The following is a 19740-nucleotide window of genomic DNA, read 5'->3' as shown; positions in this document are numbered from 1 at the left end:
TGGCACTCACAGGAGCCCTCAGCACAGGGCTGTGCCCACACTGGCACTGCTGGTGGCCCCACGCTGCGCTGGGCGCGCCACTCGCGGCGCTCTCGCGCTGGGGAGTCACTCAGCCCTTGCCCGGGGCTGCAGAACGTGCCCAGTAACCCCCCCTGAACACCCACACGGCACCCAGCTGCAGCACAGGGTGCAGCTCTGCACGCTGATTTCCCTGCACTGCACTCGAGGGCCCCTCAGATGTACCAACCTGGCTGCCCACACAAAAGGATCGGCGCTTTAATCCTGCCCTCGGCCACGGCAGAATCTGGGCAGGGTTGTTGCTGTTTGGGCAGGGTTGTTGCTGTTTGGGATGGGAAAGGATCGTGTTCCAGATCTTTTGAACAGATTCAGAGAAGCTCTCATGACACCCAACTTCTGCTGCAGCACCACGGTCCATTTAACCATTTTGTCAGCTGTGGGAAAAGCCCCATCTGCCCCCACCCCAAACCATTCCTGAGGCTGGAAGGGAGTTTGGGATTGTAACCTCAAACAGCTCCATTGGCTCAAAAGATCTGAACCAGACAAGCTGGATTTCATTTTAAAAAAAGAACTCTATGAAGCCTTCTTTACTTTCATGGAATCCCACAGTGGTTTGGATTGAAAGACCTTAAAGCTCATCCCATTCCACCCCCTGCCATGGGCAGGGACACCTCCCACTGTCCCAGACTGCTCCAAGCACCATCCAGCCTGGCCTTGGACACTTCCAGGCACGGGGCAACCACAACCTCCCAGGTTTTGTTAAACAAAACAAAAGAGACAAACAAAAAAAAAAAAACCCAAAACAAACTAACAATTCACCATTCTCTCTGATTTTCGAATCCTTGCCTAAGAGATCATTTTCCTTCCAATCTTGGTTTTGCACTAAATTAGACATAAAGCTGCATCAACCAAGTAGATTCTTCACAATTGCTCCCTCTGTCTAAATGAGCATTTTTAAGATGCTGTAAAATACAGGGATTCTTCCTGATTATCCCAAGTGTTGATCATGTTGATCCAACATGCCCGGCCTCATTGAAGCAAATTAAATGTTAGTTGATGGGCCCTGTGGAAAGCATATTAATTTAATGGGAAGGGCTGATTCCATTAAAGCCTGGCTGGAACAGAGGATGCAGCATTTGAGTGAAGTTGTGTTCCTGCCTGTTGCAACACCCTCTCCACAGAAGCTCTTTGCCAGGATCACTCCAGCATCAAAATTCCCAAACATCAGAGCCACGGGGGAGTTTATCCCTGAGCCTCTACTGTGAGACACCAAATCTCTGCAGAGCAGAACTTCCCAAACATCAGAGGCACAGGGGAGTTTATCCCTGAGCCTCTACTGTGAGACATCAAACCTCTGCAGAGCAGAACCTGCCCCCTTTGCACCACTCGGGATGGGTGTTTCACCATAAAGGAGAGGTTTCATATTCAAGTCTTACTCTAGGCCTGGGCTCTACCTAAAGCAGCAAGCAGACCTTTGAACAGCAATTCCTTGTGAAGAAAATTGCTAAAAGGAGTTACTCTACAGGAAAACATTGCCTAATTACACCCCCAGATTACACCCAGCAAGGAAGATGCTCCAGCCTGTTACTGGAACCACAATAAAAAATCATCTGCAGGTTCCTTTGTGTCTCCTCGCTGCCCACACGGGCTGTTCAAACAAAACCCGGGTTTAATGACACCACAGGTCAACAACATCAAGTAAAAGCAGCAGCCGAGCCTGCATTCCTTCAGAAGGAAAATTATGGGGCTCCCAATAGAGCAGGAGAATCCGCAGGGAACCGTGCAGCTTTAGCCACCCTGGAAGCTGCAGAGCTCCGAGTCACCGCTCCTGTGTGACTTATTCCTGCTACCACAAAGGGCACTGCTGAAGCTGCCTTTTGAATCTTGGATAAGCTCAGGATCCCTCTTGTTGTCCCTGCCCAGCCCCTTGCACAGAAATCCCTTCACAAGGACACGAGAAACTCCTTCAAAACAGGCACGGCAGGCGAGGCTGATACAACAGAGGAAACACCTACAACATCTCCTGGCCTTGCACAGACCTGCTGACGGTGAACTTGAGGTTTTTTCAGCCTCACACCCAACAAAGTGAAGGAAAAATCTAATCACTGTCCTAAGCCATTCCACAGGAGAATCCAGAACTTCTGCAAGTAGGAAAAGCCTGGACAGAAAACTTTTGTACAGCTTCTTCTTTCTGCTGCCCACTCTTCCCTTCCCTAATCCCATTTCTTATTCTTCTGGAGAAAAAGATCAGGCTGAAGGCGACAGAAGCCCAGCCTGCCTATCACTGATATGCCTATCCCACAGTGATAAATTATTTTAAACACTGTTTACCAGGTTAAACCATGAGAGGTGTCCAAAGCCACATCTCCCACCCACGATGGCCAAGAGTACACACTCCTGAGGAGAACCTGGTCACGGAAATAAATTCCTTAGTTAATTCCTTCCCAGAGTTTCATGGAAGCTCACAGCATCTGTCCATTGCAACCTGGCCCTTGTGCTGCTCCTGATCTCAGGAAATCGGAGCTGCCTCAGAGCAGCAGAGCTGTTACATCCCAAGGAGCAAAACCACAAAAGGCCTCTGCCTGTGCAGTCTTTATAAATGAAGTATCCACACTCAAGAAACTGGAGTGTAATTAAAAGTACATTTTATCACACCTCCCACCGTTGTGCCGTCGCAGGAACACAGCGTTCCCTGCAGAGAAGGATTTGGGGTTAGTCATAAACTGCTCTGGCTGATAAGGTACCACCAGGTGTGGAGAAAGGCTTGGGACATAATTTGTGCTTTGATAACAGAATGTGAACTAAACTCTGCTTTCTGTATCTTCCTCTGCAAATTTGTGCCCAACCTGCCCCAGCACCAAAACCACAAGAAATAACAGACCAAGCTGGATTTCACAGAACTGGATTTCACAGAATCCCAGGATGGTTTGGGATGGGAGGGACCTTAAAGTTGATCCCGTTCCAATCCTTCTGCCATGGGCAGGGACACCTCCCACTATCCCAGGGTGTTCCAAGCCCCATCCAACCCAGCCTTGGACACTTCCAGGGATCAGGAATCCACAGCTTCTCTGGGAACCTATGCCAGGGCCTCACAGGGAATGATTTCTTCCCTCTGTTTTACCCCTGGCAGGCTGCAGGCAGAGCCAAAGCTGGTTTCATTTCCCTCCACACAAGCAACTTAAATTCATTTTTCACTCCTGTCAAAACCTTGCTGACAGTGTTTACAAGCCCTGAACAAATGCACAGCTCTTAAGCATGAACAAATAATTCTGCAGTGGGGATCTGCTGCAGTTTTTGACAGCTGAAATGCAGTTTTTGGGGAGGCAGAGCAGCCCCCAGGGAAGGGGAGAGGGATTTGTTCAGCACTGCCTGCCTCCCATTCCCAGCCAGCTGCCCGGGACTGCAGCAACCCAGAACTGCAACCAACAAAAGAGCCTTGTGGGAAACAGCAGCCTGGGCAAAGGTCTGCAGGGCTGGCCTGGGCCTTCGCTGAGTGGGGGGAGAGATTTACTCTGGAAATCAGGGAAAAGCAGCCAACAGAACAAGCACAAACAAGCCTGCAATCAGAAAAACATCAATGATAACACGGGGTGAAAACGTCAGTGGGGAGGGGGAAAATGTGCAGCACAGAGAAGAGGAACCTCTCCAAAGCCAGATAGCTCTAGGAAGTAATAAAAAAGGGAAATATGATGATGAACTTCAAACTTCCAATTTCTGAGACTGCCCCTCGTTTCTTTGAGACAGACTTGGAGCCACCAGAGACACAACACCAGGGACACGTGAGCTGCCAAAGAACGGAATTAGCCAAAACACCAAGTTCTAGCAAGCTGCTGTGTGCCACTGGGACAGGCCACTGCCCTCCCTGTGCCCACAGGGCCTCAGTCCCTAGAGCCAGTCCCAATTCAGCCGCCTGCAGGGACACGGAGCCTCCCAGGGACACCTGCGGGGACATTTCACTCTTGGAGGAGATGGCACACACTGCTCGACAAGGCAGCTCCGATCCCAGGGACGTGCCCACATGGCACAGGGAATGTGGTTTGATCTGAGGAGATTTACCCCAGACACCCCTCTGGCACAGCCCGCGGCACCTGGGGCAGGATCAGAACCAGGGCGCTGCAGGCCGGGCTTCTCTCGAGCTCAGCTGGGCAGAACTAAGTCATCCTTGTAAATATGACTGTGGCCTAGGAGGCTACGCCACCTTCCTTCCCGGGAAAAGGCTCAGATTCCCAGTTCTCCTGCTCCTCTAGCCATCAAATCCAAGCCATCTCCCCCAGTTTGCATTGTGTATCTGCTTATTTTTTCCATTTCTTTATCTACTTTTATTAGCAATGAAAAGAGGTTTTAAGACAGGCACATCCTGGTTTCAATTTGGGAGGATGGCATCACATTTCCAAGGCTTTTTCCTGTGCTGCTGTTCTTATTTTACCTCTGAGGGGTCTCAGGGTGCTGCTGGGAACTCGGGGACTGGCACAACTGAAGAACAAAGAGGGAAAGGAGAATGGTTTGGGTTGGATGGGACTTTAAAGACCGATTTATTCCAACCCCTGCCATGGAAGGGAGAGGGGAAGTTCCACAGAACTCAGCTAAAACTGGGAAGAAATCCCGTTTTTCCAGAGCTCCAGCAGTCTCTGTACTGCACTCTCATTTTTAGCTCCACTCTGATCAAACTGTTTTCTCCCAAACAAGCAGCTCCACGCTCCTCTCCGCACATTACCAAATCCTTATCTCCTCTGCCACTGAGGGATCCAGGGAATGTTCCCCAGGCCTGAGAAGACAACTGCGGGCAGAGCTCAGGGAACAGCCCCACGTCACACTCCTGTACAACTGTTGTCACAGCCGCAGATAAAGTAATTACTGCGACTCCTTTGGAAACAGGTAATCTGAAAAGCACAGGATTACATTGCTGGGAGTGCTGCTGGCTACCAGTTAATTATCAAATCCTGAATTCCCGGGGAAGGGAATCTCCAGCAAACAGAAGCACTACAAACCTCCTGCATTAACGACAGCCCCTCACGCACAGACATTTATTTACATTTCTTTTACAGCCCCGCCTGTTGACAAGCTGCAGTTTTATGGGATTTAGTGCGTTGTGCATTCAGGTGTTTTGTCCCAACACTGTGGCCCAGGCAAATATAAAAAACTGCTGCGAAATTCAGCTGAATAAACTCACTGCTGCCCACTCTCTTTGAAGAAAACACTACCAGAACACAGCAACAGATGCTTTAGAATCATTAAGGCTGCAAAAGATCCTGGAATCCAAAAGATCCTGAAGATAAAACTTCAGCAAAGGGCAGAGAACGGATATGTTGAGCCCGAAGAAAGCACTGATTTAAGTCAGTATTTTTTCTAAACTTCCTGCAAAAGTCCCAGACCCAGTTATCCTCTGCTCCTGAGAAAGTGCTCTATGTTTATCTCCCCACCTATGGGATGCAGGGGGGTTAAATTTCATTATGAGGGTCTGGCAGCCAGGCCCAGGCAGCCCCGAACAAATGAGAAGCAGAAGTTGGACATCTTGAAGGAGTTTTTTTTTGCTGACCCTGCAATAGCAGGGCAGGAAGAAGGAGCCCATCCAGTGCTTTTAAATCCCATTTCACCCCTGGCCCGGACTATTCATCACCTCCAATTCTTCTGGTGCGACTGCTAATGTGAGAAACTTGTAGGATTGCAGTGGGAAGGTCAAAAGAAGCTTCAGAGACCCCGAGCAGACAAAGGGGAGGCTGCGGCGGGGACACAGCGTGTCATTATCCCATGTCCCAGTAAAGCCATGTGATTCCTTTGGACAGCTCAGCCCCGCAGCCACATCATTACCGACAGGAACACAGGACAGGCCAGAGCCAGGAGCAGCTCCTGCAAATTGGAGTTGGGTTGTTTACAAGGGAGTTCCCCACAAAACTGGAGTGCAGCAGCGAAGCTGCGCCATGGGAAGGGGTGATTATGGCTGAGTCACGGGATAATCACCGCAAAATCCAGCCATTGTTTAGGGAAACTTGGAAACTGCCTCATGCTCCTCAGTTCATCAAATGTAATAAACCAGCGGGAGATAGGCACCGGCATGCCTGGCCCAAGTTTAATAGGAAAAAAAAAAAAAAGAATTAAAAAATTAAATAAAAATATTACCAAAAAATCTTATTATCCCAGCCTTCAATAAAGTTTTAATAAGTTGCTAAGATGCAGGATTGACCCACATGAGGACTTTAGGAAAAATCCTCCGTGCCCTGTAACCTGCACCCCAGGTAGTGTTAAGCAAATATTTGTAATAAATAAAAGCTCTTTGCAAGCTGCCACCCACCAAACATGGCCTGGCACTCCCACCCTCCCCACTAAAAACGTGACCGGCCTCCCGAGGCTTCCAAAGCAGGGGTCCCACCCTGTTTCTCCTCTCCCCATCTCTAATTCCTTCGCCTCCCCTCCAGCACATGGATCTTAGGGTAACCTAAAGCACCCACTGATAAACCCCACAGGTCCTGAAGGGCACTGCCAGCACCCAGCAGGCTTTGGCAGGACTCACTTCTGACGCCAAGCACCCCAAGAGCTTCAAAATAAAATCCAGCACACGAGACTTGAGTTGATTTTCAAGGCTCTCCCTCAGGTCTTTAAGTAGCATGAGAAGAACCCATATTTTTCCACATATACCTGTATTTTCCCTTCTCTCAACCTTTCCTTCTGATTTCTCAGTTCTTTATTCTGGTTGGGTTTTTTTTTTTATCCCCCGAACGCAGGAGACACTTCCAGAGCTGATAAGAACATTAATATGGAGGAGGGATCTCAGGCAGGAGGGAAAAAGAGTAAGAAAAACAAAGCCCACAAATAAACCAGATTTGGAATCCCAATCAAGAACACGCTGTAACAAAGCAGAATAATTCCCCATAGCTCCAGCCTGGCAGCCGCTCTGAGAAGGTGACATAAGAGCATGCCCTAATACACACCATCACCCTTTTAAAAATACATTTGTGTTTTTATGGTGCTCAGGATGTTTCCTTTGTCATTTCTCACCTCCTACTGCTGCCGAGGCCTCTCAGCACCGGGCAGAGACTCTGCCAAAGTTCCGGCAGCTCAGACAAGGAGTTCCAGGAGGGATTTAAGGCCATAATAAGATCTAAGCTGTCGGAAAGTCCAGGCAAACTTCTGTGGCGTGTTTTTCCTTTCTCTTCCCTATAAACACCTCGTGAAAGCTCTCCTGAATGTCCTCCTGGAGGCTGCCAAGTGAAAACAGGGCATTATCTCAGCGGCTGCACATGACTCCGGGGAAGATTCCTTCCTCACAGCTCCCAGGAACTGTCCACCAGGCCTGTGACTGCAGGAAAGTTTTCCCATGTAGGGTGAGGATTATTTTGTTTCACAACTGCCTTGTGACTTCAGGGCAATCTTGTGGAGAGGGAAATGTGGATGTTTGGAGTGGTGCCGTGGGTCTCCTGCTCTCCAGACGGAGCAGGGATCTCCTGGCACTGGAACTGCACCCTGGGCTTCAAGGGGAGCCCCACCAAGGGTCCCAGTGAGGTCTCTGGTGGGGAGGGTGAGCCAGGACAGGGCTCAGTGTGACCCTGGCAGCAACCCAGGGCTGTCTCCCTGATTCCCAGAGCTGGAAATCCATCCCAGTTAGGCTGACGGGGAGCAGCCTAATTCCTGAAGGATTGCTCTCGGGGACACGCCAGGCTGAAAAAAAAGGAAATAAATCCCTGGGATGGCACAAACCCACCCGGGACAGCACCACTTCCATCACCTGCTGCCAAATACCAACACATGAACCCCACCAGGATATTCCCATCTCCTCTCACTCCAGCATTCGGGCAAATCACCCGTTTTTGGGACAAACTGCTCCATCCTGTAAAGCAGCACTGAACTATGCAATTCAATGTGCACTGGCTGAGCTCAGCTCTTAGAATGGAACCTGCACAAGGCTCAAAACACTGCTGCTGAACATCCTCTCTCATAAAAGGCCTTTATTTACTTTCTGATTCCATGAGTAAATGCTGTCTATAAATAACCCTCTCTGCCCAGCCACGACGTAACTGCTGTTATCACCTCAGTCATTGGAAAAGGCCCTGATAAGACCAAGTGATAATAGCTCAGGATTACCCTCCTGTGGAAAGGAGCCCGCTGGAATTCATTACCGCACGATTTTCATTCCCTTGTGCAGTTCTCCAGCCTGAAGCAGCAAAAATAATGGAGTGCCCATGCCCTCCTCACCTTGTCTTTGGGTTTATCTCCCTCTCCCACCACATCCTTTCAGAACCAGCCTCAAAACCGAGAGCCAAAGTCACCCAAACTCAAAACTGAGAGCTCGGGTCACCCTAATCTCTGTCCCAACACTAAACACGTTTACTGAACCTACTAAAGATCAAAGAAAAAGTGAGATAAAGCTTATCTGCTCCCAGGAGTCAGGAAGACAGGTGGAATACACACCTAGGGCACAGCAAAGCCTCCCAGCAGTGTCCTACACATCCATTATCTCTGTTTTAAGAGCTTTATGACTTTTGTAAAAGTAAATATATTTAAGTGCAGCTTTTATGTGCAGTGTTGAGATTGGGACCTCAAAAGAAATCAACTTTTCTTTCAAGGGCTCCGAGGCCACTGGTGGGAATGCACAGAACTCCCACAGTGCTCCTATAGATCCATTATCTACATTTCCAGAGTTTTATTACCTTTGAAAATGTAAATATATCGAAGTGTAGCTTTCATGTGCAGTGTCAGGGTTGTAAGAACACAAGGGCAAGAAATAAACTGCTCTTCAAGGGCTCCGATGGCACCTGAGGAACACACAGCACCCCCAGGAGTGCTCCTATGGATCCATTCCCTTATCTGCATTTGAAGAGTCTGATTGCCTTTGAAAGGGTAAATATATTTAATGTGCAGTGCCAAGACTGTAACAAAAATGTTAACAAAGGGTAAGAAATAAACTGCTCTTCAAGGGCTCCGAAGGCACCTGAGGAACACACAGCACCCCTGGAGGGCTCCTGCAGATCCATTCCCTTATCTGCATTTGAGGAGCTCTATTACCTTCACAAAGGTAAACATATTTAACGTGCAGTGTCACAACTGTAACAAACACAGATGTTAACGGAGGGCAAGAAATAAACTGTTCTTCAGGGGCTCCAGGGACACTTGAACACACAAGGAACAGAAGAACGTGCCCCCTGTTCGGGCTGCTTTTATCACCTCTGGTACAATGGGCAGATTGATAAAATTTAGGGTTCCCAGTTAATTGTGGTTAATTACCATTAAACCACAGCACTCTGCCATTGAGAGGGAAGTAAATTAATAAAGGTGGCAGCTGGGACATCAAATTCAAGGAGAGGCATTTTTAAATATTTATATAAAGGCAGAGTCTTCTATTCACACAAATGAAACAGTTGCTTTTCTGCCTCAGTTGTATAAACTTCCAAGAATTGGGTTTAGTACTTGAATTTTTAGTAGCGGGGGACACAAACAGCCAGGGCAGGGGCAGCCCTGGGGTATTTGTGGAGGGGAAGGGATGGACAGCAGGAGAGCTCCAGCACAGACTTGGTTTTCATGGAATCCCAGAATGGTTTGGGTTGGGAGGGACCTTAAAGTTGATCCAGTTCAAATCCCTTTGCCATGGGCAGGGACACCTCCCACTGTCCCAGGCTGTTCCAGCCTGGCCTTGGACACTTCCAGGGATCCAGGGGCAGCCACAGCTTCTCTGGGCACCCTGTGCCAGGGCCTCCCCACCCTCATGGTGGAGAATTCCTTCTCAAAATCCCATCTAAACTGTCCCTCTTTTAGTTTAAAGCCGTTCCCCCTTGTCCTGATCCCTGTAAATAATCCCTCTCCATCTTTCCTGCAGCTCCTTCAGGCATGAGAAGGCCACAACCAGGTCACTCCAGAGCTTCATTCTCCAGGATGAACAATCCCAATTCTCCCAGCCTTTCCCCACTGCAGAAGGCCAGGGCAAAGGGCCGGAGTGACTGAGGCACTGACCTCATTCCCCCGCCTTCCAGTGCCCTACAATTTCAGGAGAATGGAGCTGAGTCATGGACCCAAACCCCCCTAACCCACAGCTCACCACAGGGAATAAATCCCTGCCCACGGGTCCGGAGCTGTATCTCATTGGGAATTTTATAGGAGAAAGATCAAACAGCAATTAATGCTCCACTGAAGGCTGGGAAAAGGAAAAGGCTCCGCATTTGGAAACAGGGGGACACCTCTTCTAGGGCTGAAACAAATCCAGAGCAGCTCGGCGCCTCCACACCCACAGCCCCACGTGAGGCTCCCACCCTCTCCTACCTTAAATAATAGGTGAAAAAATATAGAATTCCTCCCAGCCACCAAAACTGAGCAGGGAAGAGCCCGCCCGCATCGCAGACCAACGGAGAGGAGAATCCCCTGCCTCAAAGGGAGAGGAGAAGGAAGGAAAAGGGGTTTATTTGCAGATCCATCTGTGCTCCGGGGCAGGCTCCCCACAGGAGCCCTTCCCAAGGGGACCCAGCCCCGTGCAGCCTCTCTGCACGTGGGACAACATTCCCAGGGTCACTTTGTCCCTGGAACAAGGAAAGCTGCTCTCCCACTGACAGCCAGCAGCTCTGTGCCGGGTGGAGAATACAGATTAGTGGGAACACATTTTCCAGGGCTTCAAGGAATTTTTAACTGCTCTGCGCTCCCCGTTTCTCCTTTTCTTGAGACAAAAGAATAAAAAAGAGAGGAGAAAAAATAAAATAAGAAAGAAAGTGTTTTAAAAATTGCAGAAAGAACCAAAGGTGAGGTGATTCTGGCATAGTCATTTGGGGGGGAAATTTAATAGAAGAGTTGGGAAAAGATTCCAGACTGCCCAATGCTTCAGCATATGGCCAATGCCTTATGGAAGAATTTAGAGAGGGAAATAAAGATTTCTTTTCTGCCTGCGAGAGGGGGATTTTCTTGTAGCAGTTTTAATGACAACAGCTGTTTGAAGTATTAAATATTGATATTGAAATATCCCCATTGAGATTCAATATTAATGCACCCCCTGCCAATTCATGGAATTCTGTAAATTCACACCAGTGCCTGGTTTTTTCTTTAACCAGATTTGACTTGTCAGGGTCAAATTCTGTGACTGAACTGACACGGGCCTGTTCAATTTAAATTCTGTTCTCTGTATCAGAGGGAGCTTCATTAAAAAAAAAAAATAATAAAAATGGCAGAGTTGTATTTCCTCCCCTCAGAGACAAATTTTACCTGTGAGAATCCACAGGCAGAGAGACATTTTCCAGCAGAATCACCAATTTGGAATCAATCCTGAGGCAGGATCCCTTTGATCTCAGATTCCAGCCTGAGTCACTGCATTTAAGGGAAAGGGGGATCCAGTCCTGCTGTAAATCATCACTTCCTTCATCATTCCCTGGCTGGATGAGCCACTGCAAATTAACAACTTCCCTTGCCCACATGAAGAGGAGCAAGTTAATTCCTCCTCTCTTTATTCCAGGATCTCGGAGCTGTCGCGTTTTCCAGCCCTTTTCCAAGTGCTGGTGTCTGTGCACACACACAGGGCCCCCAAACCTTTCCCAGCAAATAAATCCAGGCACCCCTCAGTGCCCACAACCACAAAATACAGAGCTTTGGGTGAAGTTTAGCTGCTCCCAAACCCTTAGGTTTGGGAAATTTTAAATGGTTTATCCACAGAACCAAGAGATTTGGGGAGTTACATGGAACTGAGGTGCAGGCTGTAACACCAAGCCTTGGTTTTGACTGGATTTCAGTGCAAATTCAGAACAAACCCCCTGAAATGAGCATCAGATTGAAGACTAAACCCAGCAGCAGTGCAAGGCTCTGATCACACACAGGGAAATTCCATCTCCAGAGCAAGGAATGGTGCTGCTTTCCAGGCAGAAAAAGCCAAAAAAGGGACACCTGAACCCGTCCCCAGCGAGAAGGAGCAGTGTGGGCACAAAGAGCCGACGTGACTCGGTGCAATCCCAAACTCCACTTGGAAAGGGATCCAAATTACCAAGGTTTTGGGGAAGTGGGACACAGGGAGCCCAGCAAAACACAGTGGAGCCAGAGAGTCACATGGAGAGGAGTGGATGGACGCAGGAACAAAGGGCTGCAGGGACTCTCCGCCTGTGATTTCAGCCGGTGACGCGGTGCTGGCCGCTGGCCTGGGTCCCTAACGAGCAGGACACTTTGTTAGCGGGCACAGAGCTCCATTCTCTGCCAGCCCTCCCTTCCTGAAGGAGACCCAGAGCCACAGCTGATGTCATTCCTGCACATGGACCAGCGGCACTCACAGAGAACGACACGGGAGAGGCTCCCACACGCTCCAGGCCCTTTAAAGCACGGCTGAGAATTTAATTTTTAAAAGGTTTTTGAAACAAAGCGCCTCGGTAACCCAGTGGTGGTAAAAATGTGTGCGTCCCCCAGCTGCCACTTCCTGCCACAGCACCAGAAAAAGTCAGGGAATCTTTCCCAAATTTCCTGAAGTCATCGCCTGAGGTGAAAGCACCTCTGGTAAATCACCTGAGCTTGTTGCAGGTTTAATTTGAAGCAGGATGATCAGGTAATAACCTGATAAGAACTGTTTCTGGGCGAGGCGACACCGGGGATTAGGAAACACCAGACGAGTTCTTTATTTCTCCGGCATCAAAACCAGATCTCGCCCTCCCACACGACTCCTCCAGCATCAACAGGCATCCAAAACACATCCCCAGGTGCCACATCCACACGGTTTTTGAACATTCCCAAGGATGGTGACTCCACCACTGCCCTGGGCAGCCTGTGCTGGGGCTCTGTGAGCCTTTCCACAAAGAAATTTTCCCTCTATCCAATCTAAAGCTCCTCTGGTGCAACACGAGGCCGTTTCCTCTCGTCCTGTCTCTGTTCCCTGAGAGAATGCCAAATTAAGGCATTTTAAGGATATATTTGAAATTCAGGAAGCTCTGGGTGTGCCCAGGTTGTTGCCATACTACAATCATCTTATTTTTGCCCCTTTTTCCAAATTTATCGTGAAGTGGAGGCAAATTCCTTCCCTTCAGATGCAAGAATGGGAGGTTCAAGGTTAGAAACCTGAGGAAACACTCAGCTGGGGCTGCCCCTGGATCCCTGGCAGTGCCCAAGGCCAGGCTGGACAGGGCTTGGAGCACCCTGGGACAGTGGAAGGTGTCCCTGCCCATGGCAGGGGGGTGGAATTGGACCTTTAAGGGCCCTTCCCACCCGAACCACCCTGTGATTCCATGATTTCCCTGTGCCTTGTTTCCCAAGCCGTATCAGTCTTGTTCCATTTCTTATCATTTACTGCTTTTTATTATCACTTCTCACTAATCCCTTCAGGGCTCTTGGAACAAGGTAATTTTTTATAGGAAGAGGTCACAAGGCTACGCAGGAATTTCAGTCCCACCGAACAGTGCACACACAGACACTTTCTAAGTTTTTTAACTTAAAAAAACCTGGAAGAAATCTCTTCCTTTAAAAGCTGGTTTTAAACACCAAGATGGAGATTTAGAATCAGAATATCCTGAGTTGGAAAAGACTCAGAGGGCCCCTTGAGGAGCAAAAAACCAACATCCTGTGAGTATTTCTAGCACAGAAAAAAAGTAAATTTGGTCAGAGAAAAGCAGATGCAGGAAACCAGCTCGAGACCTGGCACAGCAGCACCACAAGCCCTGAGCCACAAAAAAAAGCAGCTGCTGAGCTGGAGGTGGGTGCAGAGCTTTCTTTAGCTCCATGTCCAGCACTCCAGAGACACCTCTGCTCCAGAGCCCCTGGTTATCCAAGAGAAGAGCTGGAAATCACTTGTTCTTGAGTTTGCTTCCACCTCAGCCCCACGCTGCAGGGGCTGGGGAGATTATTTGGGTTTAAGATCTGAGCTATTTGAGGGGTTTGCTCCCAAACCTACTCTGTGCTCTGAAAATCTGGGGGTTTATTGCCTTCAGAAAGCCCGGAGCCCCCCAGAGTGAGTCACAGGAGAAATCAAAAGGTAAATTCAAAACACACACACACACCCAAAGGCCTGTGGTTCTCTCGCAGCAGGGGAAGCTCCTCCTTGAGGAACGTGGCCCCAGTTTCTCTGAAACTCCAACCACAGCGTGAGGAGGGCATTTTTCTCCCCACTTACAAATGCATTATTTCAATTCTAATTTAAAGATAAAGTTCAGAATGACAACTTCTTCAAGTCAGTCGTAACACACTCAGCCCTCCCGTTACAAACCATTTAGGGCACACACAGAGATTTCTCTGCCTATTAAATACTTCAAGCACAGCCCCAACCCCACCGTGGAGCACTGCTAGAAAGCAGGATCAAAGGGAAACACCCTCTCCTCCTTCCAAACCTTCTCCTACATCCCTACAACCCAGAAGTCCCAGTTTCCAGCTGTATCATGGGGGGAAAATAAATAAATAAACCTGTGATCTGTGAGAGTGCTCCAGCTAGCCCGTGTGTATCCTAACTGTGTGTGTCTGCAGCAGCAGTCTAGAGGGAAAAATGGAATTATTTAGGGGAACTTTATTCTTATGGTGCTTCACTTGCACAGCTCCGAGCAGTGCCACTTTCCACCCAGCAATTACAACTGGATATTTGTGCCACACAGCCAAGATTTTTTCACATCAGGCAATTTTATCCCTTCTCCACTGCAAAAACTGACGTTCTCCCAGCCCAGGGAAAAAGGGGCTTTTCAAGCCTGAGTCTCAGGTTTCACCAGAGCCAGCATTTCATATCAAACTTCACATCTTGTAAGGGGCAGCCAAAAATCCCCCAGACCAGGCTGCTCTGGAAGCGGTGGAAAATCCGGAATTTCTGTGAAAAGCCACATTGAAAAATAATTATCCCTCTAAAAGAGAAGAAGAAAAGCAGGAATAGCAGAGTTAAAGAGGTGGCTTTCCACAGAGATTGTTCCTGCCAGCCCTGTGACCAATCGAGGCAGGGACAGGTCTGCCACGCTGGTAACATTCCTCCAGGGGGATGAAAAAATTATTTGTTTTTGATTGGGTCTATGCAGAACATTTGCATCTTGTTACTGCTGATATTTTAGCTTTAAAAGTTCTCAGACATTCCTCCAGGGCTTATCCTAAGCACATTTTTATTAAGTTCCCTTCTCTAAAAAAAACAAGCTCCAGTGAGTTTTGACGCGCGCTGCCTTTGACAATGATAATCTTTGTCCTTCCCAGCTGCAGCAAATTTAAGATAATCTCTTTTCCAAGTGGACTTTATTAATCTTCCCAGTGAAATACCATCCTGAGGTAAAACAATTATTTCCAGTTCAACTCTTAGTACCAGTTAAGCCCGTGCTGGAAAAGACAACCAACATCTGGCAGACTCAATATCTGCAGCAATTACGAGTAATCGTGGAACCATAAATATACAAATCTACCCCAAGTGCCGGGGCTGGAGCTGCGCTCTCACAGCTCGAGGAGAGGCAGGGACGGAGGGCAGGGAGTGACTGCAGGAGGATTTCACCGAGTCAGCAGCCTGGGCTGGCCACACGCAGCAGCGCTGTCGCGGAGCCCAGGGATGGGGCGGCTCTTCAGGGATCTCGGGAAGGTGACACCTCGGCCCGGGGAGCCGGGCATCGCCCCCACGCCTTCCACGTGCCACGCAGCCCTGGTTAGCGATTAACAGGCTTTAACTAATTGTGGGGGGACAATCTCCTTGGTTCTCCCCAGTTCCCTCCCAGCTGGACCCTCCCCAGCGGTGCCACTGGAGGGGTTGAGGCTCCAGAGCTTCCCAGAAACCGGACAAAGATCCCCAAACAACAGGGCCAGGGCTGGGCTCACCCTCCAGCTGCTCCTCCAAAAGCAGATTTTTCTCCTGAATAACCTGGAGGGATCAACCCCAAATCCGTGCCAGGGAGGAGCCAAACCTGTGCATCCATCCCCCCAGGGATGCAGAATCCCAGATTCCAGCCCTGCTCCTGGAGGAACCCGCAGCTGCTCACTCTCACCTCAAAGCAGCCGAAGCACTACAGCTGATTATTGTTTTTTATTCTGTCCAGGAAAAAAAAAAAAAATCACTTCACCTGCGTGTTTTAAATTAAAAATTGTGACTTTGCTCCGTTTTCAATTAACTGTCCCTGAAAGTATTTTTTTATTGAGCTGCTTTGACTGCAAAAGTGCAATTTTGCAGAAAGACAGTTCTGCCTTTTCTTGCTAAAAGTGCAACAGTAGATAAAAATTACCAAGGATCTGACAGATAAACAATAAATGATCTGATTTGGAGTCAGACCTGTGGTCAAAAGCTCTTCTAAATGCAAGCATAGCTGGAAAAAAAAAAATGAAGAAAATTAATTTAACTTCATTTTCCCTCTAAAACTCCTCCAGTTGTTAACTCCCTCACTGAAGTCATAATCTCGTATAAAATCATGACCACTGCTAAAAAAATATGAGATTAAGACAGCACAATACGTAGAAAATATTCAAATTTATACATTATTTGGGTAAAATATCATCACCTGGGGGGAAAAAGAAAAAGCAGTTCTGGTCTGAAATATCTGCTGGGCTCCTCAGAGGGAACATTTTACTTCAGACAGAAACAAAAACCTGGGTAAAAAATGATCTGTGTGCTCAACTGATTCCAGAGCTCCAGTTTGTTGTGTTACAACGTCCTAGGAAAATTATTTTAGGGAATGGAACAAAGAAATTAAACACATTTCCCCAAATGGAGCCATTGCTAATCCCAGAAATTGCACAGGCAGAATTTCATTGGAAAGAGCATCCCAGATGCTGTCCCACTGTTATTTTACAGCAGCAAGGCTACTTTTCCTTTAAAAGAAAGGAAACCAAAGGGATTATTTCCCCTCCGAGTTCCACCCCTGCATTTTCCAGTTCCCAGGTGTGACATCGGGGAGTTTGCCTTCCACAACAACAACAGAGACATCCGAGGTGAGTGCTGGACACCCAGCACTTCCCTGAGCAGCATTCCCGTGTCCCACGTCACCACCTGCCTGGCTTTCCCTCGTAGCCAAACCAAACCAGAAACATTTGGTAGCCACAACCTCCTTAACCAAGTGATCACCCAGGAAAGGGGGAACAGCCTCCCTTGCCCCAGGAAATAAATGGAATTATCGTTATCTGCTTGAAGATGCTTGGCTATGGGCTGGTGGCTCCTCGGTGAGGTTACAAGGCCCGGCTGCTCCCCAAAGGTTCTGCTGGCTCTCACACTGAGCAATCAAAGGTTCTTCTCCTGGTCACACACCTGGGCTGGGAGCTTGAGCTCGTGCCCAACTTCCCACAAGCCCCAACAGCCCATCAGGAGACAGGCACAAGGCTCCTGCTCCACCTGGAGCTCAGCTCCCTAAATAAACCTGGAGCCTCAAAGGGATCACAGCAAGGTAAGGGAAGCCCAAAGAGTGCATTTAGTGCAGACACGGAGAGGTGCCAGGACAGGGACCCCCAGCCCTGCACAAACAAACACCGTCCCAAGCCCTGCAGGAAGGCTGACAAACACTGCACCACCCAGAGCTAAACCCAGCTGCTTCACTGGACTGCCAGGAGCGACTGCAAACAGCACGGTCTTGCTCCCTGAGCTTGCCCAAGGCAGCTCAAGGCCCCAGAGGAAAAAGCCAATCCCCCAAAAACGAGTGTGTGCTGTCCATGTGGGACTGAAGGTCACGGATCAGTGACCAATTCCAGCTCCACAGTAATGAGCATCCATAAAACCCACACTGCAGATGCAACATCACCAACGTGGGACGTGTTGATATGCGTTAATCACATTGTTTTATCCAGAAGGAAAATCTCTTTCAAGGGCGAGAATAAGATCTGAGGTTCCCCTTTGCTCCACTGAATTTATCTGGTTTATGCAATCTCTGAGTGTGCAAGAACACAGACTAGAGGGAAAACATGCTTTACACAAGGGAGTAAAAGCAGAAAACTCAACTTTGTATCAGCAGAAAGGCTGAACCTGAGGGCCCACAAGTCTCCTCTTCCCCCAGAAGTGGAAATAAATCACATATCCATGGAAAAGCAGAAGCAGCCCCAAGTTTTGGTGACACAACCCACACCCCACACGGATCCCCCTTCACCCAAGGCACCATCCAGCACCACTTCCTCTGCTCCCTGCTCCTCCCATTCCTTGGGACCAGCCACAGAAACAAAAACCACCCCGTGCCACCATGGCAGCCACTACTCCAGGCTGGAAAACAGAGACCAGCTCCTTTTTTCCACCCACACCAGTGGCTCCAGCTATGAGGGACAGAGCAACCGAGGCACACGAGCTCCAAGGAGATGCACTGGAAGCAGACGGAGCCTTGGCCAAGGAACAGGCCACAAATTCCTACTGGAGCAGCCAAACCTGCCCCAAAAATGCCTCTGAGCCGGGTGATTTCAGCAGGGGAGATTGTTACAAAAGCTGCTGCTGACCTGAGGTGTGCAAAGAGCTCACTGCAGTGTGTAAACCTGGGCAGAAGGGACCCAGCCACGCTCCACAGGCCACAGAGCCGGGAAACGCAGAAAATGAGAACGGATTCAGTGCGTTCTGCAGGGAAAAACCCCGGCTGGGCGAGCAGGAAATGCATTTTAAAGCTAAATAATCCCGAAGTCCAGCCGGGAGAGCCCACGCCAGCCTCGAAGGACAGCAGCTCCTCAGACAATGCAGGAATCTCCCTGCAGAAGCCCAGCTACATTTTTTTTCCCTCTCTGGCCTCCATCTCTGCCACAGCAATCCAAGGGAACGCTATCCATCACCATTCCAACCCCAGGGCTTGCCACAGGCCAGGGGAGACCTCCAGACCAGCAGGGCTTACAAAGGCTTTTGTTTTGGGTAATTCCGAGGAACATCTCGGAGTACAAACCCTGCCCTGCAGTATTTGCAACCCAAATATTGCAGCACTGAGCTAATTTCGGGCAGCTGGCACACAGAACCGACTACTGGAGTAATCAGACCAAAAAAATGAAGGCGAGCTAAATTTAGGAGTAACTATGCAATGCAATATTAATAACTGATTATTTCCCTTCTAAAAAAAAATATACATATATATATAAATTGCATATATATATATATATATTTTTTTTTTTTTTTTTTAAGTTAACCTGACAATGCTCCTTACAAGATCCAGGCTCTCCATCCCCACAGGGATGGATCCCACAATTTTCTGGGTACCGAGATGAGGTTCAACACCCACCCCGAGGAAAAGCCCCCCACCATCCCCGGGGCGCATCCCCCGCCCGCAGAGACGGCCGGGGAGGGGGAGCCCGGTGCCCGCGTCCCCAGCGCTGTCCCCGAGCGCTCCCGGGGAGGGCTAGCCCCGTTTCCCCGCAGTGCAGCGCGGACCGCCCGCATCCCCCATCACTCACTTCCTCTTGTACTCGTCGCGCTCCCGCTTGACTTTGGCCAGCACGTTGTAGAGGGCGCGGATCTCGGGGGTGATGGTGTCGATCTGCACCCCGACGCCGTCCGGGTGCACCCAGGACACGCCGGGGCCCTGCACGGTCTCCAGGCCGCCGCCGCCGGTGCGCCGCACCTGGGTGTAGCTCCAGATGGTGCCGGGCAGGCGCCCGTAGTGCGGCGGCGACGGCAGCGCCCCGTGCCCGGGGCCCGGCGGCGGCACCAGCGGCGGGGTCCCGCCGTCCGTCTGCACCGCCTGGTCCCGGGAGAAGGTCTTGTAGCGCAGCCGGCGGTCGCGCTCGCTCTGCTGGGCCGCCAGCTGCTTCTCCAGCAGCCGGTTCCGCCGCTCCAGCTCGTGCACCTTGGCCAGGAAGCAGCGGAACCGCACGTTCAGCCCCTTGAGCAGATGGATGTTGGAGCCCAGGTCGTTCCGCAGCGCCGCCGTCACCGGCGGGCGGCCCAGGCGGTGCAGACGG

The 19740-nt window shown here is 49.5% G+C and overlaps 1 protein-coding gene across 1 annotated transcript in view; it reads right to left on the bottom strand.

Moving 5' to 3' along the window:
• The window catches only part of IFFO2 (intermediate filament family orphan 2), a gene marked incomplete at its 5' end in the record, with an annotated part of 42653 nt that extends 22920 nt beyond the window's left edge, over positions 1 to 19733 (bottom strand). Inside the window, one exon of the mRNA XM_042013268.1 lies at positions 19234 to 19733. Coding sequence (XP_041869202.1) covers positions 19234 to 19733 — 500 coding nt within the window. The remainder of the gene's footprint in view (positions 1 to 19233) is intronic.
• Positions 19734 to 19740: the final 7 nt, after the last annotated feature.

The sequence above is a fragment of the Corvus kubaryi genome, unplaced genomic scaffold (genome assembly GCF_017639235.1).
Source record: "Corvus kubaryi isolate FWS band 111438036 unplaced genomic scaffold, C.kubaryi_AGA036_p1.0 split1-37344, whole genome shotgun sequence".
Lineage (NCBI taxonomy): Eukaryota > Metazoa > Chordata > Aves > Passeriformes > Corvidae > Corvus > Corvus kubaryi.
The sequence above is the reverse complement of the archived record's forward strand: the minus strand, read 5'-3'. Positions and strand labels throughout refer to the sequence as shown.